Source organism: Actinia tenebrosa, unplaced genomic scaffold (assembly GCF_029948245.1).
Source record: "Actinia tenebrosa isolate PJP-AT-01 unplaced genomic scaffold, QUT_ActTen_1.0 PGA_scaffold5__44_contigs__length_20552954, whole genome shotgun sequence".
NCBI classification, from domain to species: domain Eukaryota; kingdom Metazoa; phylum Cnidaria; class Anthozoa; order Actiniaria; family Actiniidae; genus Actinia; species Actinia tenebrosa.
The window spans coordinates 200,012-225,598 of NW_028292582.1; the positions used below are offsets into that span (position 1 = coordinate 200,012).

General features: G+C 40.5%; 1 protein-coding gene across 1 annotated transcript in view; it reads right to left on the reverse strand.

The window, feature by feature from the left end:
* Positions 1-574: 574 nt before the first annotated feature.
* LOC116299422 (spatacsin) overlaps positions 575-25,587 on the reverse strand; it is a 34,785-nt gene continuing 9,772 nt past the window's right edge. Inside the window, exons 14-49 of the mRNA XM_089037421.1 lie at positions 25,264-25,394; positions 24,609-24,717; positions 24,426-24,534; positions 24,056-24,323; positions 23,407-23,673; positions 22,808-22,914; positions 22,064-22,209; positions 20,935-21,105; positions 20,455-20,524; positions 19,650-19,815; positions 18,796-19,016; positions 18,317-18,416; positions 16,932-17,091; positions 16,205-16,369; positions 15,080-15,323; positions 14,502-14,650; positions 13,710-13,797; positions 13,147-13,262; positions 12,916-13,023; positions 11,934-12,120; positions 11,332-11,546; positions 10,665-10,802; positions 10,156-10,341; positions 9,603-9,788; positions 8,603-8,719; positions 8,023-8,340; positions 7,373-7,510; positions 6,883-6,940; positions 5,112-5,279; positions 4,586-4,728; positions 4,241-4,348; positions 3,538-3,706; positions 2,917-2,993; positions 2,260-2,409; positions 1,668-1,825; positions 575-1,461 (exon numbers count right to left, since the gene is read on the reverse strand). Of these exons, the coding sequence (XP_088893547.1) occupies positions 1,263-1,461; positions 1,668-1,825; positions 2,260-2,409; positions 2,917-2,993; positions 3,538-3,706; positions 4,241-4,348; positions 4,586-4,728; positions 5,112-5,279; positions 6,883-6,940; positions 7,373-7,510; positions 8,023-8,340; positions 8,603-8,719; positions 9,603-9,788; positions 10,156-10,341; positions 10,665-10,802; positions 11,332-11,546; positions 11,934-12,120; positions 12,916-13,023; positions 13,147-13,262; positions 13,710-13,797; positions 14,502-14,650; positions 15,080-15,323; positions 16,205-16,369; positions 16,932-17,091; positions 18,317-18,416; positions 18,796-19,016; positions 19,650-19,815; positions 20,455-20,524; positions 20,935-21,105; positions 22,064-22,209; positions 22,808-22,914; positions 23,407-23,673; positions 24,056-24,323; positions 24,426-24,534; positions 24,609-24,717; positions 25,264-25,394 (5,610 nt within the window). The 3' untranslated portion in view covers positions 575-1,262. The remainder of the gene's footprint in view (positions 1,462-1,667; positions 1,826-2,259; positions 2,410-2,916; positions 2,994-3,537; positions 3,707-4,240; positions 4,349-4,585; positions 4,729-5,111; positions 5,280-6,882; positions 6,941-7,372; positions 7,511-8,022; positions 8,341-8,602; positions 8,720-9,602; positions 9,789-10,155; positions 10,342-10,664; positions 10,803-11,331; positions 11,547-11,933; positions 12,121-12,915; positions 13,024-13,146; positions 13,263-13,709; positions 13,798-14,501; positions 14,651-15,079; positions 15,324-16,204; positions 16,370-16,931; positions 17,092-18,316; positions 18,417-18,795; positions 19,017-19,649; positions 19,816-20,454; positions 20,525-20,934; positions 21,106-22,063; positions 22,210-22,807; positions 22,915-23,406; positions 23,674-24,055; positions 24,324-24,425; positions 24,535-24,608; positions 24,718-25,263; positions 25,395-25,587) is intronic.

The window sequence follows — 25,587 nt, forward strand, 5'->3', positions numbered from 1 at the left end:
CCTAAAAGCATGGACTATAGCCCATGGTTTTAATGGATTTTGGGTGTTTTTTACACATTTTTTAAAGTGATGCATAATTCATAGAAAATGAAAAATGGGTCATTTTTGGCCAAAAAGGATGGACTATAGCCCATGGTTTTGATGGATTTTAGGTGTTTTTCACACCTTTTTCAAAGTAATGCATAATTCATAGAAAATGAAAAATGGGTCACTTTTGGCCAAAAAGCATGGACTATAACCCATGGTTTTGATGGGTTTTGGGTGTTTTTCGCACCTTTTTCAAAGTGATGCATAATTCATAGAAAATGAAAAATGGGTCATTTTTGGCCTAAAAGCATGGACTATAGCCCATGGTTTTAATGGATTTTGGGTGATTTTTACACATTTTTTAAAGTGATGCATAATTCATAGAAAATGAAAAATGGGTCATATTTGGACAAAAAGCATGGACTATAGCCCATGTTTTCGATGGATTTTGGGTGTTTTTCGCACCTTTTCAAAGTGATAGACATTCAACATTAGGCTTATAAATTTTACCTTGATGCCTTGATAAATAAATTGTATCTACTTTGAGTTACATGGTTGTGTTTTCATTTATTGAGTATTTACCTCTGCAACTTTGCTCCACAAAACAATGTCTAAATAAAGATCATTTTGTTGGCGCCTTCAAACTAGCACCCTGTAACGAAACTGAAATCAATAAATTAATGCCTTTTATGCTTTAATGGGATTTAGAACTTGAAAAAAGATGTTGTTGGTGCAGAACATACAAGAATGTAGTTTATTGGTAAGACTTCATAGTGTACTGTTGTATTACTCAAACCAGCCGCAGAGCTTATTATCAATGAGAACTTTTTTTATTTTTTTTATATTACAAATTTGTAAGAAAATAATTTGTACAATTCTTGCTAAAACTCTATAATTTCTTTTCCATAACTTTTGTCTATTATAAGTCTATCATCACGTCAGTCTTGTTTATTACACTAAATTTTAATTCGATATGAAATCTGTATTATAATTTTGAAATGTCATTTATATGTGAACAGTCCTACTTTAGTATACCCCCCTTGAACTGTGTTGTGACCCAGATTGATGTCCCACACAGGGGGTCTATTGCCATTGACACATATCCCTGAATCCAAGGTTTGTAGCTATCCTACAGGGTAATTGATGAAATGCCCATAATATCTCTAAGATAAGCCCCACCGTCTCTCTCTAGTATCGCAGATGACGCATCCCTGAATCCAAAGTCTGTACCTATCCTATAGGGTACTTGATGAAATGCCCATAATATCTCTAAGATAAGCCCCACCATCTCTCTCTAGTATTGCAGATGACACATCCCTGAATCCAAGGTCTGTAGCTATCCTGTAGCGTACTCGTAGTTCAGGTAGATAGGTCAGCAGTTTCTTCATATTTTGAGTCACTTGTGGAGACTGATGGTTGTTGGCATTTTTAAATCTGTAAAAAAAAAAAGAAACAACATTACAGTCAATTGTAAAGAGACTGTTTTTGGGAAGGATATAAAAGACATCTTGGAAATATGTCCCCTGAAACAGTCCCACAATGTACACGCAACCAAGTATTATTTCCTCATCCTCAGAATGGGTAGTTGGTGCAGAACCCAAGAGAATTACACACAGCTTTACAAGAGTCGATCAACTTACTTGTTGGCCACATCAACGAACAGAACACTAGCAGGAGTCATAACAGATCGCAGGTCCTGCCAGTACTTGAAATCACCGGCCATGACCACGTGATAGTAGATGGCGCTGATCCATAGATTTGAACCTCGTTTCTCATATGCATCGACCACTAGAAGAGCCTGAAGAGGATTGAGATGCAATTTAGATGAGCAAACACGGCAATGCACACGCTTTTATTATGGGTGAGCACGCCATTGTCTTTAACAAAAAAAGGCAAATAGATCCTTTTTACTTTGCATATGCCTTATTTGACGGGGGGAAAAAGGAAAAAAGAAAAGAAAAAAGCCAGGAAAAAAGGAATGACAAACCAGACAATTCAAATCAGCAACATTCAATTTTTGAATCTGACCGCAAATTGCAGAAATTTCAATGATATACACCACATCAAAAATATATGGCGACCAATTTGAATAAGTATTGTTCTGCACTGACTGGGGACTGACCAGCCTCGTGTTCACGTCGAAATATATAAGCGTTTTCGCATGTAAGTCAGTTCAGAACAATAGTTTTTCAAATTGGTCGCCATTTTTTGACTCGTTTTATCGTTCCTCACCTCAAAGAAGTGGTTGTGTTTGGAGAGGAACTGTTTGAGTCCTTCTTCATTCAGGTTAATAACACGAATACCTGACGGTAGGAGATGAATCTGTAGCTGGACAAGACGGGCGTACTTGAGACACTTCTGCGAGTGTTGAAAACAACCCTCCTAACAAATCATAAGTTCATATTTTATTTGGTTTTCATTGAAACAACCTCTGTGCTGATCTAACGTGTTAGGTTTATTGCGGTGGGAGGAAAACCGGGGAGCCCGAAAAAAAACAAAAACCAAACCCCCCGCAAAAAAAGAAAACCCTCAAATCGACGGAAAGACACCTAACAAACTATACTGAAATGTGATAACGATTCCAGGAATACATTCAAAAATGTAGAGCCGTCACGCAACGCTCACTCCCCTAAGTATTCATACACTCCCTAAGTACATACACTCCCTAGGGGAGTGAGCGTTGCGTGACGATTCAAATAGCGGCTGCATAGGAGACTATAGTGTCTGTGGAGGTGTATCGTATACTTAAACGCTAGCTTCTGGGTAGGGAGACTAGGCAAAAGGGAGACTAGGCAAAAAGGAAAAAAAATCATTTATCATTTTTAATAAAATAATAATAATAAATTTCTACATTATTTTTATAGTTTATAAGAATATAATATATCATACCTTGGTGTAATAGTCTGTGGCGTACTTGAATGAATTCATTATGGATGTCAACTTGGATTGCAGCTCAGGTTTGGCCGCTGAAAAATAAAATAGAAAATAGAAAAAAAAAATCGTTAAATGAATTGTTAGCATGTTACGTCATCGTAATGGGGAAAGCGTCATACAGTAATGGGGGAAAACCACATCAACAATCAAAATGGTGTCTAAATACGAATAGCAGTCGGAACAAGATCCATGCAGTATGGCGTGCTCCCTTGCACGATGCTAACGTTCGTAAACACCAACTAGTGTTATATGGATGTGCAATTTCAACTGTTGGGAATAGTTGCCATAAAACTACCATACTTCCTCTATTTCAAGAGCCCCCAAACAGTTTTAATATGACCCTCCCCTCCTGATAAGCCCCCAGCCCTTCCTTGACAGGCCTTTGAAAGTCATTTAACCTGTCACGATTAAGAATAAAAAATAGTCCCTCATAAGCCTGTAATAAGCCCTCCACCCTACTCTTTCAAATGAGCCCCAGTCCAAAAGCACTGGAAAAGAATAGGGTGGTTTACTAGAGGAAATACGGTATTGTAATGTGAACGGCATCCTTCAAATATTTCGTTTGGTTGGACTCACTCATTTGTTGATCTTTTAGCTCTTTCATTTGGGTGATCGCGGACGTCTCCCAGGTATCTGCTAGTTCCCGGTACATACTGAAGTGCATGGCGACTATTTTGTACTTCTCGTCATCGTCTGGGTGACATCTCTTGAGGTACTCTAGTAGAGCGACTTTAAGCTTGTTTTCCTACACGAGATAAAGACTAGTACCATGAAAAAACACGCACGTGCACGTGCAGGTGCACGGCAACAAGCCAGCAAGCACTGAAGCAAGCCAGCAAGCAAGCCATCAAGCAAGCCATCAAGCCAGCAAGCGCTGAAGCAAGCAAGCGCTGAAGCAAGCAAGCGCTGAAGCAAGCAAGCGCTGAAGCAAGCAAGCGCTGAAGCAAGCAAGCAAGCAAGCAAGCAAGCAAGCAAGCAAGCAAGCAAGCAAGCAAGCAAGCAAGCAAGCAAGCAAGCAAGCAAGCAAGCAAGCAAGCAAGCAAGCAAGCAAGCAAGCAAGCAAGCAAGCAAGCAAGCAAGCAAGCAAGCAAGCAAGCAAGCAAGCAAGCAAGCAAGCAAGCAAGCAAAGCAAGCAAGCAAAGCAAGCAAGCAAGCAAGCAAGCAAGCAAGCAACCTAGCAACCTAGCAATTCAAGGAACAAGTTGGGGAAGAAGCAAGCAAGCAGCAAACAAAAAAAAAAAAAACAAGAGAGACGGACACAAGTCAAAGGAACAAATACCTTATCGATTCCTCTTTGGCAAAGCAGCTCAAAATGATGGTGGCGTAGTAGAGTATCAAATATGTAGGACATCTCACGAAAACGACCTATGCCTGTCAGCAGACGAACCTTGGATAAAAAAAATCAAGAAGAATTCAACGAAAACGACGTACGAGAATTGTTTTTCACAGCTCAAAAAATATCACTCAAGGATCTCATGGAAAATATTAAAAAAAAAAAAAAAGATAGGAAGAACAAGAATGAAAATAGTAATAAGAAAATATAGAATAAAAATTATAATAATTCTAATTAAGAAACAAATTAATGTAAAATAACTTGAGCATTTCTTTTCACTGTTTGTCTCACCATCAGTCGGTATTCTTCTGAACCAGCGAGTGCAGCGGTCAGGTGTCTTCCACATTTGAGCACGCTTGTTATTCCTTCCATATTACAGGCTATTGTATGACACTCATGGGCTCGTACCAGCAGCTCTACTTCAAGATGTAATGCTTTACAAACAAAAATAAGATAGTGAATGCACAGGCAAACCCAAGTACGACATTCTTAATGCAGATGCTCAACGAAAGATCAATAATGGCGCGAAATGTTCTGCCCAATCACAACGCTTGAAATTAGTATTTCTTCTAGCATGCGCAGTACGAATGACAGCGCTATGGGGTCGAGAGTGAATTTCATTAATAGGGTTACCTTTGGGTTGATAAATAATAAATGTCAGGGCACGGCTAACTCACGGGAATTGAACGCGCTCAAGAAAACCCTCAAATCAAAGGAGAGAGACAAAACAAACCCTGCTCAGAGGTGAGGCGATTTAACTATCGCTACGCCTTCCTATTGGAGAGAAAAAAGTTCCTATAAAAGAGAAGTGACTTACCTTTGTTGCTACCAGTCCCCGAAACACGATTATGTGCAACACTGGCTGCCGTTTCTAGGAGACGGTTGCCAAGCAACGCTTGATCCGAGCACAGTCGGATTACTTGAATGACGTCATCACAGGAAGGGGCCGCGTTGAAGATTAGATCGCTTTCACCATTTGAAATTTCTTGGGAAATACGAAGAAAATTATTTCAACGTAGAATATGGAGAAAATGCGTATTGTTTGTGCAGAGTGTAGCGAACATAGGGGTTAATAATAAGCAATTACTAGGCGAGGTTGAGCAGAATACCGTGATTTGTTAGTGTGGCGAGCAAGCAATAGACCTCTTCGGCTTGGGGTTATGTTTTCCCATTTCACACCACGTGTCATTCCCTTGAGAATAAGATTCTTTGTTTGATATTCATGTGCCTTCTCATGTGCAACCGAGCGCAATCCTTAAACAAAGAAATGATACTCTAGGGAATGAAATGTGGTCTGAAATGGGAAAACAATACGTCAGAGCCGAAGAGGTCTATTATTTGCCAAAGCCGAAATTATTGCCCGGAAGACAATAACAAACTACGATATTTTGTGATAACCAAGTTACTATTTAAATTTTTATTTCGCTTATTTTTTAAATATGCCAAGCCACTTTCTGACAGGTCAGGAATGCAAGCCATGTTGACAAACGCACGTTACTGCACATGACCAGACTGTTATTTGCAGCAAAACGACCTTACAACGTAATGCGCATGAGTAGAACATTATTTGTAGGCAGTTCTATCGGCCAATCAAAACGACGGAAAATTAATTTGAATGATAATAATAAATAGAGGTTATCAGTCGACTCAGACTCAGGTCAAACGTCGAACTTCACATGAGCCGAACTTAATTGTTCCAAATAAATTCATGTGAAATTTGACGTCTGATCCAATTAGGTTCGACCGATTGAATTTGGACCGACTAAGTGGATCTTCACTATAAGGTCAGTAGGGAAGCACGACTGTAGATCCACTTGGGGTCAAACGTCGAACCTCACTCGAGCCGTTCTAAATGCATAAATCATGTTAATGTGTGTTTTGCACTCATTTACTAGTAAATTATTCTTTGCCACCACGCATGCGCCGCTAACAAATGTTTTCAACATGGCTACTGCAGTAGAATGCAGCAGCTCATGATTTGATTATAGACTGGCATTATGATGGTGTAACCGCTGACTACTTAAACATGAAACACAATTTGTTTGGTTTTATTTGTTTTAGGAACGACATAAATAAGTTCGACGTTTGACTCAGTCAGTCGAACTTAATTATATGAGTCGATCCCAAATACAGTTAGGCTCGGCTCATGTAAAGTTCGACGTTTAACCCAATCTTGTACCAAGAGCCTGCTTTTCTTTTGGCCTGCGGCGAAGAACGAGAGCTCTGGCATAATCCATTTTTGGTGCATGCGAAGTTTTCCGGAAGTGAAATACAATGAATGAAAATCATGCTTTCAAACAGAGTTCTGTGTTTACTTTCGATCAAGATAAGAATTAGAAATGGGGAACATATTTTTATTTTATTTTTGGCAAGTCTTTTAGCTTATGCGCTCTTATACCGGAAGTTCAAGAAATCCTGTTCTCAAAAAATGGATTATGCCAGAGCCTTCGTTCTTCGCCGCAGGCCAGAAGAAACGCAGGCTCTGGGTACGAGATTGCGTTTGATCTTAGCCTAAGCATCTGATACAGCTGTGCATTTTTACCGTCACCCCCGATGCTGACCTGTGTGGCCGCTGCTTTAGATCTTACCTTCGCCACAATAGACCTTCAGCGATAACAGAATGATATCTTTGAGAAATCCTACAACCTGTGAAATACCATTTATTAGTGAAAAACCGCAAAGTTTTGAATTTGTGTCAGTTTTTAAACATTTATTTTATTGACCCTTACCCTAACCCAAAAACACCTTAACCTTGAACTTTATTACGGAATAGTGCCATTATATGTAGTATCAAATGAAGTAGTAAGGTTGATGTTGCAATAGACCTCCTCGGCTCTGGAGCGCTCGAGAGTAATGTTGTCCCATTCCGACCACGTGTCATTCCATTGAGAATAAGATTCTTTGTTGAGTTGTATCCATATTCATGTGTCTTCTCATGTGCAACCGAGCGCAAACCTTAAACGAAGAAATGATACTCTAGGGAATGACACGTGGTCTGTAATGGGAAAACATTACGTCAGAGCCGAGGAGGTCTTTTGAGTGTATTAAGCTAGTACTAGCAGGCTTAGTCTATCCTACCTCGTCTGAGCTCAAGTCAAAGGCTTTGATATAAGCATCGGCCAGTTTGTAACGAGAATCGAATACAGATACCAACAGGGAATGTAGGACATTGAAGGGCTTGTCAGTCACTACAGCCTTGTACTCTAGACTAAGGGTCTGGAATATAGTAACATCCAACAACATACGATATTTATACTAAACCTTTTTCTTACAAAGATAGCGCGACATCCAATAAGAGAAAACTGATGCGCCAAGTCAAAACAATGGGGATTTGGTTTGGGTTTGGGTATGGTGGGGGGATTCCCAGTAGGTTTTAATTGGGTTAAACATTGCGTTTGCAGCCGAATTGGTCTATTAGCATCTTTAAGCATCGTTAGCGGCTGTTTCATCGTTATTCCTATGTCAAGGGATTTTGAGTCACATGGTTTCACACGAAGCTAGTGGCCCTCGTTTCATAAGCAAATTATAATTTATAATTTCTTTTTGAGCAACTCTACTCGCATATAATTGCGGGTCAAGGGATCATATTCGTGACCACATCGGTGAGAGGCGACGCATTGTTAGCGCACAGCATCTGCGCTTTCTGCATATAAATTTGATATACAATTATTTCTCTCCCACCTTCCCCTCCCTGCCAAACAAACGCATAGAATGTAAAGGCACAGTACCTGCGCTATCTTGTAACACGTGGTTATGCGCGCGCAGCATTTCTTCCCCTTCTTGCAGTAATACGTCAAGGATTCCATGGCAGTGATGGTGTCCTCCACCTGGACCCAGTCCACTGAGATGGAGTCATCAGCACCTTGGCCAACACTGTCCGTTAGACTGGTACTCAACACAAAGCTACCACTACGCTTTATGCCCTCCAGGTTGGATCCAGACCCCGACACACTGATACGACGGTGAGGGGTCTGGTATAGGAGTTTGCGAATCGGATCGTCAAGGGTGTCTACGAATCGCGTGGCTTGGGCCAAAAACATACAAGACTAAAAAACACAAGGAAATAATGTCTGTTGGAATGATTCCAAAAAGAAAAGCCGTGACTGAATGTGAATAGCTATCGCAAGAGTGGGAAATATACGGTACTGATTTATAGCAAGTATAGACGGTACAACATGCCGTAACATCGTAATGGATAAAAAAAAAAAAAAAAAAAAAAAAACAAAAAAGGACGGATATTTGGTTAGTAAAATGGTTTTGGAGCTGATAGGCTTAGTCTAGTGTAAGCAACATCTCCATTCATCTTACCAGAATAATATTAAGATCTTGACTCGTATATTCAAAATGAGCGGCCAGGCGACGTGCCTGGGTCACGTGACACCCTTCTAAGAGCTCACCAATCACTCTTTCAAGAGCTGAGAATTCCTGGTAAATATTAAAACAAACAGCATAAAAATAAGTTAGGTTCCAAAATTCTCGGAATATAACTGATAATGAAATGGAAAAGACGGAGGGGGTCTGTGATTATAAATTAACTGGAAACTTTGGAGTGTAGTGTAGTGTAGTGTAGTGTTGTGCAGTGAAGTGCAGTGTTGTGCAGTGCAGTGCAGTGCAGTGCAGTGCAGTGCAGTGCAGTGCAGTGCAGTGCAGTGCAGTGCAGTGCAGTGCAGTGCAGTGCAGTGCAGTGCAGTGTAGTGCAGTGCAGTGCAGTGCAGTGCAGTGCAGAGCAGAGCAGTGTAGTGCGGTGCGGTGCGGTGCAGTGCAGTGCAGTGTAGTGTAGTGTAGCGAGTTTAGAATAGTTTAGTCTAGTAGGCTTAGTATATTTTTTGATAAAATTAGTGATATGATGTAATTTCTCCTGAAGGATCTACCGTGGATAAAAAAAAGTTATCTATCTATCTATCACGTGGAAGTCATGTAAGGGGATGGGAAGGGAAGGTCGGAGACAAAACAGTCATCCTCAGCCAGGAAGAAAGAAAGACAAAAAATCTATTATTGAATGTCAATACTCAAATTTCAAATTCTCTATTACTTTGGGTCCTCTCAAATTTGGTGTAGCATATAAGCGTGTTCCAGCGAAAGTCTTATCTTAAAGTGGTTATGTTGTTGAAGTTGCGCAATCTTTACTTTACCGTTTGGTATTCGTGGCATTGAAAGGAGGCTAGCCTGCGTACCCAGGCGTTCCTTGTGGGTTTTGGTGGAGGCTAAAAGGAGGCTGTCCCTAAGTACCTGAGTCTCAAATCAAGGAACACCGGTACTTTTCCCGATAGGAAAAAATCAGGGTTTTACATAAGCAAGGCAGATATACCTCGTCTGTTGTGAGCACAGTTCCATCAGTACTTAGACTCGTATCGAATGATTCTGGTTGGATCAGCTCGTTTGTGCCAGACCCTTCCGAGGTATTATCACTAGGACGGTTTATGAATACTCCTGCAGCCCAGTCAGATGATGAGGGCAAGAACTCTAGATGGCTGACCGATCGAGCGAACCGAACCTAAAATGTACACATAGAATGACTTCAATGTTTTTTAATCCATCCCTCTCTCCCTCCCTCCCTCCCTCCTTCCCTCTCTCTCTCTCCATCCCTCCCTCTCTCCCTCTCTGCCACCCTCCATCCATCCCTCCCTCCTTCCCTCTCTCTCTCCATCCATCCATCCATCCCTCCCTCCTTCCCTCTCTCTCTCCATCCCTCCCTCTCTCCCTCTCTCCCTCCCTCCATCCATCCCTCCCTCCTTCCCTCTCTCTCTCCATCCTCCATCCATCCATCCCTCCCTCCTTCCCTCTCTCTCTCCATCCCTCCCTCTCTCCCTCCATTCATTTATTTATTCATTCACTCATCCATTCGTTTCTATAACACATACCTCACGGTTCTTTTCCATCTCAGCCCTGATAGAACACAGCCATATTCTTTTCTCCAGCTTGCTTAGTTCCTCTTTCTGTCGGCCTTCCTTATTCTCAGTCGTAACGGTTCGGGAATACCATTGGAGAGCCATCGATAGCATTCGGGATTTCTCCGTAAACGATAGGTCATTATCTTCAGCCTGAGTCTAATGAAACCAAGCAGGATACAATTAATCAAAAGACAATACAGAAGGCTGGGTCCACATTTTTTAAATCATTTCAAAGTTGGTCAAAAAATCCAGTGTGAATGTCTACAGAATTTCAACCGTAGGAGTCACAGTGGCTATGAGGTAAAAATGTATTAAAAATATAGAAATATATATATATAGAAAATAAGTGCCAATCTGGTTTACACGAGAAAGAATTCAGTTTCCCAGGGAAAAAAAGACTATTGTTATGCCTCCTGTCATGACTGCCATCACGTGATGGTGCAAAGCCTCTATAATAAGGGGGTTTTTTTTCGTTTTACCTCGAAGAACGAAGCAGCAATCTCTGGGTTACAGCGGTTGCTCTTAAAACACTCGTCAGCCTTGTGCCAAAATGCCAGCCGTCCTTGCTTGATTTCCCATAGAACAGAGTTCTCTATGCTTTCCCGTTCGTGTAGGACCTAAAAAAAAAATAAGTAAGGAACATATCATGCAGTTAAAGCTTAATAAATGGAGTGAAATCAAAACCTGTTTTTACAAAAAAAGAGAGTTTACGATTCGATTAAAAGCGCGAATAAAAAAGATAACTTAATATTGAATATAATTGAAATTTAAAATCTATTTAAGACTAAGTATACCATTTTATCATTGAATTAAGCTGACGCATCACGTGTCCTAATCGTGTGAGGTAAAAAAACTGTTCTGGAAACGCTATGTACGATATTTAAGGAATGTAGCGTGCTAAGGCGTTTGAAAAAGTGCGCTACTTACTGAAGATGGTAAAATGTCACGAATTCTTTCTTCTGGCCGAAAAACTTATATCTATCGCAGAGTAGGCAGATCAAGTTTAGTGATTCTGTCTTTGTAAGAGGGAATGGGGAGAATGATTTTTGTGGCGCGCTGTTGTATTTGTGGTAATTTGCATAACGCTACGAGCATGCGCAGAAGGTTCTTTCTCGTGTCCAAATTCCGCGCTAACACAAAACCCACCTCTTTGAGTGTTATAGGATCCTGAGGTAGTCCCAATAGATCTGCGTACTCCCGTGCCTGGGAGAAAGATTTATGAGCCAGGAGACTTTGAAGTACACGTTGAATCTCATCTTTCCATGCGTCGCTGTCCTCGTCCAACAATTGCGCAAAATCAGCTACTACTTTTGTGTCTTGTATGACCTCATTGATCTTGTGCAGTTTGTAGTAATTGGGAACTTGTTAGAAATAAAATGTGGAAGATTAGTATGCATTTGTTACGCGCACTTTGCTAGCGACAGAACGATTGTGGGACATCAAAGCGAGTAAAGGTTTCAGCAACAAAACTCAGGTGCGCAGGCAGGGGAAAGCCAAGGGGTGCATCCCCTTTCCCCCTAGTGGCAACAAAATGGCGGCGTTTTAGAATTTGTACGATCATTTTCATTATTTTGAATACTCACTTTTGAAAGAATAGTTTCTGCCAAACATAGTCTTAACCAACATGGACGAGGCGCCTTTCTCGGAAGTAAAAAACCCATCTCCCCCCCCCCCTCCCTCCACACAAAACACACACACAACATGAAGAACAACTAGACGACACAAAGCATCTTTGAATGAATACTCACTTTTGAAAGAATAGTTTCTGCCAAACATAGTTTTAGCCAACAGGGACAACAGATGACCCTGCTCGTATGAAGTACAGCACTGACGAACCATCTGCTGGGTTACCAAACTAGTGACTTCCTCGATCCATCTGACGTCACGTGTAATGCTAAACGGTGATTGGCTGACACTGCTGTCTCTCATTGTTAGCTACAACCAATAGGAATGAGATTTTAAAAACTCGAGTTGTAGATATTTCTATATTTATATTTATGTTAAAGCTTTAGCAAGGTGAGATAATAATAATTTTATTTCACACAGAATTCAGAAAGCTAACCACTTATTTACACTGAAGCTGTGAGATGTATGTTGAGATACGAGGAATGGCTGTTTAGGGTGCTTTGGGGGGGGGGGTGGGGGTGGGTACTGGAGTAGTTTGGGGGAGAGGGAAGGGGAAAAGTGCGGTACTGGGAAGGGAGGGGTGCGATTTTATTTCTCCTCTTCCCATCCCTACGGTTGGTTTAATGTCTTTCGTTCACAGCTATTTCAAAAAGGTTGAATACTGAATACTGCATACTGAATAGTGCATTACAAGACTGAAGTGCATTGTGGGTCATAGTGCCATGGTCTAAAGTAGGATTAATAATAATTATTTATTCTATTTTTAGTGTATTCCATCTGAAACAATATACTAACTACATGTAGAGAGTTAATTGCTGTATATTTACTTTCAATTTCAAATTAACGAGGCCCCTTAATGCCATTTGGTCGTGGAATGCACTATTCAGTATGCAGTATTCAGTATTCAATCTTTTTTGAAATAGCTGTATAAGGTCTAAAGCTCGGTTTAACCAGTACGGTTTTGTCATATGATCCAACATAGTTGTTTTATCATATCATCCAACATACATTCCACCTACAGCAAATTGACACTGAACTGAAGCAAGGAGGGGGGAAAATACAAGAAAAGAATGCATGCAACCAATTATGTCGAACCAACTTTACCTTGCTGTAAGACTTCTTAAACAAATCGAGTTCCTTTTGACAGTTATCAAAATCAACATGCACAACAAATGACTCGTAGAATCTCAGGAAGCGTAGCATTGGGCTTGTCTGTGAGAAAAGAAAAAAAAAAATAATTTTAAGCTATGGAATTGCACTCGTACTAAAATGATGCGTTTTTCTTAGTTGTCCCATCACAGCTGACGAGCATGATTACGTTTAGTCAGTACTCACTGGATCAAAGATGTAAAACGCTTTAGCAAGAGAAACAGCAAATCGTCCTTTATGTTTCACCGCTGCTGTAATAATCCCAGTGAGGTCTGGTGCTGACCATCGATGCCATTCAACAACTGAATACAAACAAACACAACATGCTGTAGTTAGAAATGCGAAACAAAAATTCGAAGACACTAGAGAAAGGAATGGTGTCGCTGTGGGCGTTCCTCGCAAGGCGAATCCTGTACGCATAATGTTCTAAGACCTTTATCATTATAAGATGATCGTTACGTATGCGTGCTGTTCTTCGAGACTATTGCTTTTAGTTATTATCGTAGGCGCTGGGCAGGCAAATAAGGATGATATTCTAATGAGAGTTTGGGGGATCAGATAGGCATTACGTCGGTCATACTTGGTTCTGTACAAAGCCCTTTCGGTACTGGCGAATATTACTAGAATGAGGAAGTTGCAAATGCAGCAAGCCCTTTACCCCCCCCCCCCCCCCCCCCCCCCCCCATTCCCCCGTCCATGGCATAATTGAAAAGTTCCTTTGTAGTCCAATATATGTAATAGACAGGTACCTGGTATGTTGTGTGTGACTTCATCCAGGATGTCTGGTTTAAGCGTAGAGCATAGCCAGGCACATATACAATCAAGGGGCTTGGATTCCTACGGAACAATGATAGATGCAATGACCTTAAAGATTTAGCCAGTAAAGATAAAACCACAAAAACAACAACAGCAGCGACAACAACGAGAGCAAGAGCAAGGGCAAGAGCAAGAGCAAGAGCAAGAGCAAGAGCAAGAGCAAGAGCAAGAGCAAGAGCAAGAGCAAGAGCAAGAGCAAGAGCAAGAGCAAGAGCAAGAGCAAGAGCAAGAGCAAGAGCAAGAGCAAGAGCAAGAGCAAGAGCAAGAGCAAGAGCAAGAGCAAGAGCAAGAGCAAGAGCAAGAGCAAGAGCAAGAGCAAGAGCAAGAGCAAGAGCAAGAGCAAGAGCAAGAGCAAGAGCAAGAGCAAGAGCAAGAGCAAGAGCAAGAGCAACAAGAGCAACAGCAACATCAAAAGCAACAGCAACAACAACAGCAACATTAGCAATAGCAAAAACAGCAACAACAACAACAGCAGCAGCAGCAGCAACAACAACAGCAACAGCAGCAGCAACAACAACAGCAGCAACAGCAACAGCAACCACAGCAGCAACAACAACAACAACAACAACGGCAACATTAACAGCAACAACAACAGCAGTAACAACAACAACAGCAATAGCAACAACAGCAACAACAACAGCATCGCTTAACAACAGCAACAGCAGCAACAACAACAACAGCAAGAGCAAGAGCAAGAACAACAACAACAACAACAAAAGACTCACCTCATAACAAGCGGCAAGCACTGCGAAGAGAGACCGATGTAAAGCGATGGCATGTGCCAAAAGAGATCTCCACGGTACATGAGCCGACTCGCAAGAAAACAGCACGTCAAACAGGTTATCTGGTAAGGTATTGGGGTCTAACTGACGCTCTACAAAGATACAAGACAAACACGTCAAACAGGTTATCTGGTAAGGTATTGGGGTCTAACGGACGCTCTACAAAGATACAAGACAAACACGTCAAACAGGTTATCTGGTAAGGTATTGGGCAGAAAGTTTTTTATTGTTTTGTAAACCAAAATGGTTGTAAGTGTAAACGCTCTATCGTATGCTCATATCCGGGGTCGATAACCCAGAACGTTAGACGTTATAGAGTAGATTTAGTATTACGCTCAAAAGTTAAGGCACGGCACCGATGGCACTGTGGCAGGAATTGATTACATCTTTTATTTAGACCAATCACAACTCGCCAATTCATTACTTAACCAATCAAAATGCTCCAAGATAACATTGTCAAGGTCAAGGCAAGTCCATGATTTTTTTTTTCAGTTATACGAATTCCACTCTATATATTTTACCATGCATGTCAGTAGTAGACTTGGATGTGATACAAGGTCGTTCCTCTGCTGTAACAGTTCCATCTGTAGCACTACTGGAATCCTTATCACTTGATTTCTTTTCTCTAGGTTTGTTTTTGACTTCATCTTCTTCAGCGCTACTGCTATGGGTACATGTAGGAACCTCGAGGCCCAGAGATCCTCCTTTCTTAAGGCCCATACGGGAATAGAATTGAGCACGGATGTCTTTCGTTGGGGTAAAGACCTAAAAAATATTAAGGTAAGCAGATCATCGCAGACTTGGGCCGTACATCAGGGGCATAAAATAGGCCACGTAACTAGGGAACGTGCACGTAAACTAGGGACATGAGAAGAAGACATAAAGGTCATCTCAAACTAGGGGCTTTGCAGCAAGGACATGAAGTGGACATGTGCATTGTACTTTGCAAAAATAATGAACCCATAAAACAATGTTGTATAGATATCATTACGTGCTCCTTCGGAAGCTATCTCGCAAAGGCAGTGCACATGAGTGATCTGCCCTCTGCTTTATAATACTATCCATGCAAACTGTCCTCCAACGTGTAACGCATTTTAGTGTACTAATACAATCCGGCTGGCTTATGCTAAACGCGCGATTACATGGAGCAATATTTTCTGCAACTTGTCTCGCAACGGCGTTGCGACACAAGTTGCACGGAGCATTAAAGCATGTAATCTAGAGCGCAATTTCCAAAATTTCACTAGACAAGTTGCAGCAATCATTGCGAAAAGCATAATTCGTTTCTACTTTTGGCAATGACTGCGTCTACGTTGCACCGTGGTTTGAGCAGAGATTGGCCGCTGATCGTGAGACAAATGAATAAGTATCATTTAAGATGAATATAGAAACGAATAAAGGTTATGCCAAGCTTTCAGTTATTCAATAAAGTATTCTAGTTTGTTGTGAAATGTGATTGTCCGAGTGAGTATAGTCTTGAGAAAGACTGTTCTCACTGGACTCTGAAAATGACTCCCGCTTAGGTTGTCGAAACATCAGTCACCCCCAACAACAGTCTTTCTCAAGACTACACTCACCAGGACGATCACATTTCACAACAAACTTCAAAGCCTGAGTTCAAACCATTTACTCTTAAAGTATTATACCTTGGCAGGCTCATCTTTCTTCGTAGCTTGTCTTTTCCGTCGTCTTTTCCTAGTCGATTCGTCACTGGTTGTCTCTAATTGGATCGTTTGGACATTCTCAAAGGCAAGACACAGGTGTTCCTTGATATGACGGTTAGTGAAGTGATTCTCTATTACTCCAAGCACCTGAAAACAGAAGGAATAAGAAAAAGAATTAAAAAATATACAATAGTCCTTATTAGAATTAGCCTTGCCCTATCATAGATCAGCCCAGAGGTTGTTTCAGGGTTTGATCTGTGAGTTAGTCATGCCCTGACTTAGATCAGCCCAGAGGTTGTTTCAGGGTTTGATCTGTGAGTTAGCCATGCCCTGACTTAGATCAGCCCAGAGGTTGTTTCAGGGTTTGATCTGTGAGTTAGCCGTGTCCTGACTTAGATCAGCCCAGAGGTTGTTTCAGGGTTTGATCTGTGAGTTAGCCATGCCCTGACTTAGATCAGCCCAGAGGTTGTTTCAGGGTTTGATCTGTGAGTTAGCCATGCCCTGACTTAGATCAGCCCAGAGGTTGTTTCAGGGTTTGATCTGTGAGTTAGTTTTTTGCAAGTTTTTTATTTCTTTTATAAAATACAAGGCCGCGTGCGTGCTGTGTCCTCTCATAAAGCACGCACTCCCAACCAATCAGAACGCGAGATTAATAACAGTTATTTTATAAGATACATCATTTAACACCATAACAACCAACCCTACTGACCTGGTGCTTGGGGTACTGACCAACTTGTGCAAAGCAAACAAAAGGAAGCCATTTATCAGCCTTGGCGCAGTCAATCAAGTATGCCGTACTGAGGTCCATCTTATGAACACGGCAGAACATCAGGACAAGGGTCCATTGATTGCTTGATTCAAAACTAGACCTGTATGCGGCGCAAAAGAAAACGTGTTCAGCGATTAAAATACACTAACAGTGTGCAGGACACAATAACTGGGACCACGTTTACCAATCAACGATGTAGCACAAAAATATCAATTTGGTAGAATAGTGACTTTGCTCTGCGTTGTTAGTGTTGTCGCCATCTTTAATACAATATGAAACACGAAATTCGGATAAGCGGATAGGTTGAAAGACAAAATAAAGAATTTCAAATCTTGAGAGTAAAATTGGTCCTGCAAATTATTGCCTTTTATCATATAATTACCAATGAAATATCTATTTTTCTCTATTTCGAAAAATTGATATCTTCACACGTGAAAATAACATGTTATTTTCACGTGTGAAAATAACACCATTGCGATGGCTATTCAAAAATACACGGAAAGAATTGCCTGAAGAAGCCAAAACATACTTCATTGATAATTATATATCTATATATAATTATATATAATAAACAGAATATTACATGGGCGCTTGGAGATAGGAATTTTATCTTCTCGTGTTGAAAATCTCTCACTCGTTCGCTACGCTCACTCGTGTGAGATCTTTTCAACACTCGAAGATAAAATTCGTATCTCCGCGCGCCCATGTAATATCCTCTAGTTATCACTATGAAGTCACAGCTTGTTTATAAGGGAGGCAGAAGTGATAAAGAACAATAAAATTTTGGACTAATTGTACATGACAGCCATATCGTTAGCTCTAATGCCTGTTTTCCAACATTTTATAAACCTATGTTTATTCTACATTATTATATAGATATCGATGAAATACCAGGTTTTCTCTAGTGTCAAAAACTTGATATCTTTCACCAGTGGAAGATACCATATCTTTCACACGTGAAGATATCGCTGTTGACATGGTAACGTATTTTAATAAAGAATTTTTGAGCTTTTTTTTTATATTTAAGTTTCACCGATATCTATATAATAAACAGAACATTACATGGCCGCTTGGAGATACGAATTTTATCTTCTCGTGTTCAATTTAGATATCTCACTCGTTCGCCCGCGCGCCCATGTAATACCCTCTATATATATATATATACGGTATTTCGTGACTATAATTTTTTTTCTAAGTTCTAAAAAAAATCATAATTATTCACAGTTTTCTTTGTGTTGTTGCTGTGTTGTCACCATGCCACTACCACGATTCTTAGCGTTCATGTGACGTCATTGTGCTATAGTAAATGATGCAAAAAAGGTTACCTTTCTAAACAATATTTACTGATGAGGTTCAGAGTTGCTTCCTCTAAAGCAGACAGGAACGTGGTTAACTGACGCGTCCCTCGAGAAATAAGCTCAGAAACTACAACAAAAAAAGAAAACGAAAAATGGAAATTTCTTACGCTAGAAAAACAAAGACCCAGAACACATTTTCATGGATAATGCGGTTTTTATAAGTGGAAAAGTAGAGTACAAGCTTACAGCACATACACGCGGTGCGACATGCCATAACATTGAAATGGCTTACCATAAGAATGGTTGTCGTATGAGTGGAAAACATCTACATGTAAATGGGTTCCCGTGTATTTCAGTATTTCATCCAATCACAACGCGTAGTTACAGCTACGGTAAAATAAGCTACGACAACAGTACGGCTACGAATTGCCATATTGCTTTTCACTCATACAAAACTGCTCTAGCAAAAACCTGCATTTGGAATAAGTGAATACCAAGTGTGTTACCTATTTTATCCTTTAATGTCTGGCCATTCCTACCATCCGTACCCTGGAGTGATTCACGACCTGCATGTGATAAGATCCTATTGGCTGCCTGGATATCAACACGTAACCCTGTACTGTCTATTCCCAGCATTTCAGTAAACACCACACAAGATGTAGTGATCTGTGTGTCGGTGAAATGTTGTATGGCTACGCGGTAGGCTTTCTTGGAAGCAGCAAAAATCCTACGAATAAACATGATGTCATTTATAACGCGTGTTGATAATTTTTCTGAGTTCGATAAACAGGGTGCATTGTGGTCTAGCTGGGATACAAACTATAGAAAACTAGAGATCTTTTCAGTTCGGGTGTAATGCTTTCCCATTTCAGACCACGTGTCATTCTCTAGAGAATACGATTCTTCATTACACCGATCCCGCATCATTGCTCCATTCATGGTTCTACTTCTAAAGTTACTGTTGCTACGTCGGACAAGCTAAAATGTATTTTTGATATACAGCATGGAACAGACACCGATTGCTGCAAATCGTCATCCATATTCACGTGTCTTCACATGTGCAACCGTTAAACAGAAAAATGAGACTCTTGGAAATGATGTCTGGTCTGAAATGGGAAAACATTACGCCCGAAATAGAAGGGCCAATAGCCTACTTCCTACATACGCTTCGCTTGTCACGCGTTACAAGTGCAAAAGTTTCAGTACAAGGCTACGTGCTAAATTAAATGTATTCTTTTCTCCTGTCACTAATCACTGAGCAATATACACGAAGCCTCACATTGAATCCTTTGTGCGTGAAAAACGAAGGATATCTCGGAAGTGGGCTATTCGCTTAAACCGTGAGGGTCACCCTACATACCTTGCTCTAGTAACAGAAAGCTCTGCCAACTGACTGCCAACAAACGCAGCAAATGCAAATGACGGTCGTCCATGACGTAGGTAATAAGAATAAGTTAACTGCTCTTGATGGGCGTACTGTGAGACTAATGGTGCTAGCGAGAAATGGGGCATCTCACAGACCATATCTATAAAAAAAAGTTCCTCATTTTTTTTTTTTTTTCCGTAATTTTTATTAGTGCGATTTACAACTAGGATGTGCACTCATCTCACTCATCGTTGAGAGGTGGCGCGTTAGCATAGCACATCATCAATGCTTCTTGTGATCAAATTACATAGTTACAAGGCTTAACCCAAATGAAGAAGTCCAAAACAAAATATTCCATAGCCCTCTTACAATGCGGTCTTCAATGCGAGGAACATGAAAATACAGAAATACCAAGAAATAACACAGACTCCATTGTCAAAAGTCTGATTTCTTTTGTATATCCATGTTAGCCTGGCATCCACGATACTTTTGACAAGGGTCCATTTGAAGGACATAAGAATAGGTTTCCAATTCTCATGAGATTGAAATTCTTTTGTTTTGTCCTTCAAAATGAGTTGCTTTGATGTCACATGCAAGGGTCTATCGAAAAGGGAGGGGGTTTCTAGCCTTCAATTGCGGAGTATTTTCATCCACCTTTCAATCTAACAAATAGTGGTACAAACACTGATAACCATGGGCTTCTCAGCCATAAAGAATTCTATCGAAAACTTGTAAGACATTCGGTACGAGACAGGAAATGACGACAAATAAAGCCAACCAATAATAATACTTTATTCACCTGCTTTTAAAGCCAGCTCATTGGTGGATTGCCATCCGAACATCCGAGAGATTTCGAGAGGAGAGTTACCCTAGAATTATAAAAACGAGGTATTCTTTTATTACCAGGAAGATATTCAGATTTCATATTCTCTTTTCCAAGGATTGTCCATTACAAATTATGAACCATTAATAACTAGTAGTTATTAGTTGGGTAACTTCAGCTACACTATACCAACAGATTGTTACTAGCTAACTTTCGAGGTTCAATTTTGCAAATAAGGAACATTGCATTGGAAGCACTGGGGTTGACGGCGCACTGCCTGACATAACAATAGCGTTTACTCTTCTCGCAGGCATTGAACCGGTCCCCCATACCCCCCCTCCCCCCCCCTCCACCCCCCGACCCATCCCCCCTCCCCCCACCCCCGGCCACTAAACAACAACAACAACAACAAAAAAACATAATGCTTGACTGATATTTTTTGCGAGTAAGCCATACCTGTAGTAGTTGATACACGGTAATGTCTTGTGGCTCCATACCATCCACACTCGTTGTAACAGGGAACAGAGCAGTCAGGAGCTTAGGATACGATAACAGTGACCTGCGTAGTAATGTATCTTGTACTTGCCATGTTGGGTTGTCGATAGAACGATCAGCCGAAACAATAGCCTGGAAATACAAGAAAATTTTCACACGAACGAACCTACCTAGAAACCACAGCACACGGCAACGTCACAAGATTCGTAACTTTTAACCAATCACAACACGCGAGGATACTGCCATCTAATAGGCCCTTTGCAGTTAACGGTCACGTGTCTGTTTTTTACATTAAATTGGTGATTCTTTTTAGCTACTTGTAAAGAACTGAATGAAAACATGTGTATCCAGTGTGTCACGAAATGCAGTTTTATTACGATCTCTCGTAACAGGTTGTAGAAAGTTTGTTTACAGTCCAGTATAAAATTTCACCCATGGGAATCAAAATGTTCATTCATTTGCTCTCAGTGAATTAATCAGCACGTGATTGCTTAGCTGCAAAGGACCTATTGAGTCTGACGGAAAGGACGGCATCTGATGAACCGATCCTCGCGAGTTTAGAGGTCATCCAATCAAAATGCAGAGATACCAACCACACTCTCTCCATCCTTTTTCGTGAGCACCACTACAGATGACTTTCATGGAAAATTTAATAAAGCTAAATAAGTGAGTCTGTAGTCCAGAATCACAGGGATATTTATAGTAATGAGAATAATGACTATTCAAGAAGTTTTCCAGGGGTTGTTGAAAATTAGATTTTTCCAGAGCCCAGGAAAGCAGCCTTTTTCCTTTGATTCAAGGCATTTGCCAAAAATCTAAGGACTGAGTAGTAACATAAAAATGTCCATAAAATACAAAAATATGCACAAAATAATAATAATAATAATAATAATAATAATGATAATAATAATAATAATAATAATAATAATAATAACTAAAATTTAAATTAAAAAAAAAAAAAATTTTATTACAATTTTTTTATTAAAAAAAATAATAAATAAAAACAAAATAAAAACGGACTGAGTAGTGCAAACAGTGTGATATACATTTTCCCCCCATCATTTGCGGAAGTATTAACTGGTTAGTATACCTGTGAGATGGGTCCTGGTCCATACACTAGAGTAGCCAAGGCCATGATAGGACATCCTTCATTAAGCATTGCAGTGATAGAGGGTGAACTGGTATTCAAGATAATTTTTGCGTTTGATAGACTGGCACGAAACACGCTGTCTTTATCTGGAATATATAACTCAGATTTAAAGGATATGTATTTGGATGATGTTGATTTTGCATGGATGTGGATAATAGGGGCATTGAGCTCATCTTTGCTGATTTTTGTTTTAAGTGAAGGGCTCTCAAAAGATGTCATTTTACTCTTAAACTGGGGAGCTTATTCAGTAAAATACTAGGTAAACATGAAATAATAGTACAATAGAAGGGGGGTCTATTAGTAAGGATAGGAGTGCCCGCAGCACATTCTAAAGGTAGAATAAGGTCTCATAACACGTTATTTTTTCCCGGTCCGGTATCCTAAAATATCGTACGTTCTGATTGTCTGTTTGAGCGGGCGGTATTTTGTCAGTATCTGCCCGCGCTCGCGGTCCGGTATCCTTTGCCGCTAAACAACAAAACAAAACGATTGCGAAAACAAGTAAAAAAAGATACGGGAAAAAAATTATTTTATACCGTCCTATAGTCGGTCCGGATAGGGAAAAACTGTGCCCTCGGTCTTGAAAACGGACCTAGGCCTAACAGCTTCGGTCCGTATATTCAAGACCTAGGGCACAGTTTTTCCCTATCCTGACCTCCTGGCCGGTAAATAACATATATTCACCTTCTGGATGCTTTCCAGCCAGTCGAAAAGAGATGAGCATATCAAACCAAGGGGGTTTGTCACACTCTAGTTGAAGCTCCAGCATCGCTTCTAGTGATTCACCAAGTCTGCCAAAAGAAACATTACTGGGATTACACGTTTAACCTTCTAATAAAAAAAACACTTAAATTTGGGCAAGAGTGTCTCTTTCATCTATTTGCAATGTGTTGGGTTATTACACAGTGCAGCCTGTCTTAAGGATAGAAAATTCTGATTGGGAATCAAGGATGACGTAGTGGTAGTGCACTCGCAACACTCTTTAATTGGGTCTCGCGTTCGATTCCTGGACTCGGGCCAAGTTCCACATGTGAGTAGAGTTTGTTAGGACCCTCCCTTGATTTGAGGGTTTTACTCTAGGTTCTAGGTCTCCGGTTTTACTCCCATCGCAAAACCCAACGCGCTAAATTCCAATCCGATTTCTGAGTTAGCCATGCCCTGACTTAGATCAGCCAGGAGGTTGTTTCAGGGTTTGATCTGTGACTCTGCGGTGCCCTGACTAAGATCAGAGGATGTTTCAGGATTGAATCTGTGAGTTAAGTATTTTCATCTGGTATTCTTACCCGTAATAATCCAAATAATGGTACAACAGATTAACAAACTGCATCCTGATACAATATTCTATAAATCTACGGTGGAAGTCACCAAGGGACACTATCTGGCCCGCAGACCTGCCAGCGTCATCGTGTATCTGTTCCTCGTGTGATGGTTGGAGCTGTGTTTTTACACCATGTAATGGGTGTGGGTCGGTGAACAAGGTCTGGGTGCGACATAAGTGATACAACAGAATGTTGAAGTTGGAGAGCTCTTCCATAGTGAAGAGTCCGTATCTACAATAAACAATAAACAGAAGAATAGTAATTGTTACAGACAGTAGGGTAGTGACATTTTCTGAACACCGGAAGTCGGGAGATTTTTTTAATAGCACATCAAGTCTTCCATACTAGTGTCGTAGCGAGAGTCCAAGAGTTGTGGGGATATTTAAATTTTTGATGTGATGCAATATTAGAACCGCGAATTGGTCGTTTTGACGAATTCGAAGAAGGTTTTGGTGCCATCTACCAAGGCGTTTGTGTGTTTCGTGTGTTTTCGACACTTTCATGGACACACTTTGATTGACATCCAGCCAATCTTTATTTTGTCGTGATGGCAAATTGTACAATTTTACACAGGCTGCTGAGAAAGTATTTATAGACAAGAAGTAAAGCTTACCGAGTTAATTCGTCCACTATTACGTCCTTGATGACCGCAGGGCATGCTGGGAACTGACTGAACACATCACGTGTTAGTGGTGGAAGTATTAGAACATCTTCATGTATAGAGAGAGCATCACCAATGCTCACTACAGGGTCATCTGGACTGGGATTTGCTTCAAGCGCCATTGCTCGTACCCAACTCCTCATCGTTCTCCAATCGCCGCGCGATGCAAAGTAATGCCATAGGGCCTGAGGCGAGATGGTGATCGATCTCTTGGTGGTATCTACGGCAAAGAAAATTTCAAACATTTTTTGCCTTTAAATTAGTATTTTCCACCTTTTTTAAAGTGTGTTCTCAAAATTTATTTTAGCAATGACAAATGTACCTTTATCCGAAAGTATGCGTTCGAGAAGTATACGTTGGCGTGCCTCAGGGTTCCATGCTTGGACCCATTCGAGCAGCACTTCACTATAACCACCACAAGTTTCTAGTGTCTGGAATTTTTAAATGTAAATATATTAGAGAGACAAGAACCGTGATCGATAGTTCAACATATTGCCTTTCTTACCTGTTTGTACGGATGACCTTGCAACAGACTACCTGTGCGTACGTTTGTCTCTAAAACACGGGTGGAGTTTAAATTGAAGGTGTTCTTGAGAAGCCCAAGGTCAGTCCAACTAAAATACAATAATAATATATAAATATATTTTAAATAGACCCATTCAGCTCGCGCAGAATGTTTTCCCATTCAGGCCACCAGTCATTCCCTATAGTATCCTTTCTTTGTTTAATAATTACACATCACTAGAAACATGAATATGGATACAACTCATAAATAATCTTCTAGCACCCTTTGCATCCAGTCGGAATGCAGCTCAATCTCGAAGGCATAACAATACGTTTCCAATTCTCAGGAGACCGAAATTCCTTTGCTTTGTCCTTCAAATTGAGCTGCTTTGATGTCGTATGCATGTGGTCTAATTTTTTTTAAGAGAAAGACACGTGGTCTGGAATAGGAAAATATTCTATCCATCAGAAACTTTATGCGCATCAGTTTCAGAGGAAAAAGAAAGAAGCGATTTTGGACGTGCTCACCACCGCATCTTATAAAAGTAGTTTTGCAGACTTCCCACAAAAAAGTAAATAGAAAAAGAAATGGCTGCCATGTCGGTTGATAGAAAGTAAGATACCAAAGAAATATGTTGTGAAAATGAACCATTTACCTCTGTGATGTCAGTCCCTCCTTCGCCATTTCAAATGACTGCGTGTTGTACAGATTCTCTAACGCCTCGACAAACTGTAGCATTTCTTTCTCGTCGTTCGTTAGATGTCCTTTTGCATCGAGCTCGCTTATCTGGTATGTCCAACAAAGGATTTTAGCTTTTAGTGATTTTCCAAGCAAGGGCAATTAAAACACAACAAACTCGCAGCACATTTTTCATGATGTTTTATGCAGAGATTTTCTGTGTCTTGTTGTCGTAAAAAAAAACCGCGCCGTTCCCTACGGCTTTCGCATTTACTAGGGAATGTGATATTTTGAAAAGGTC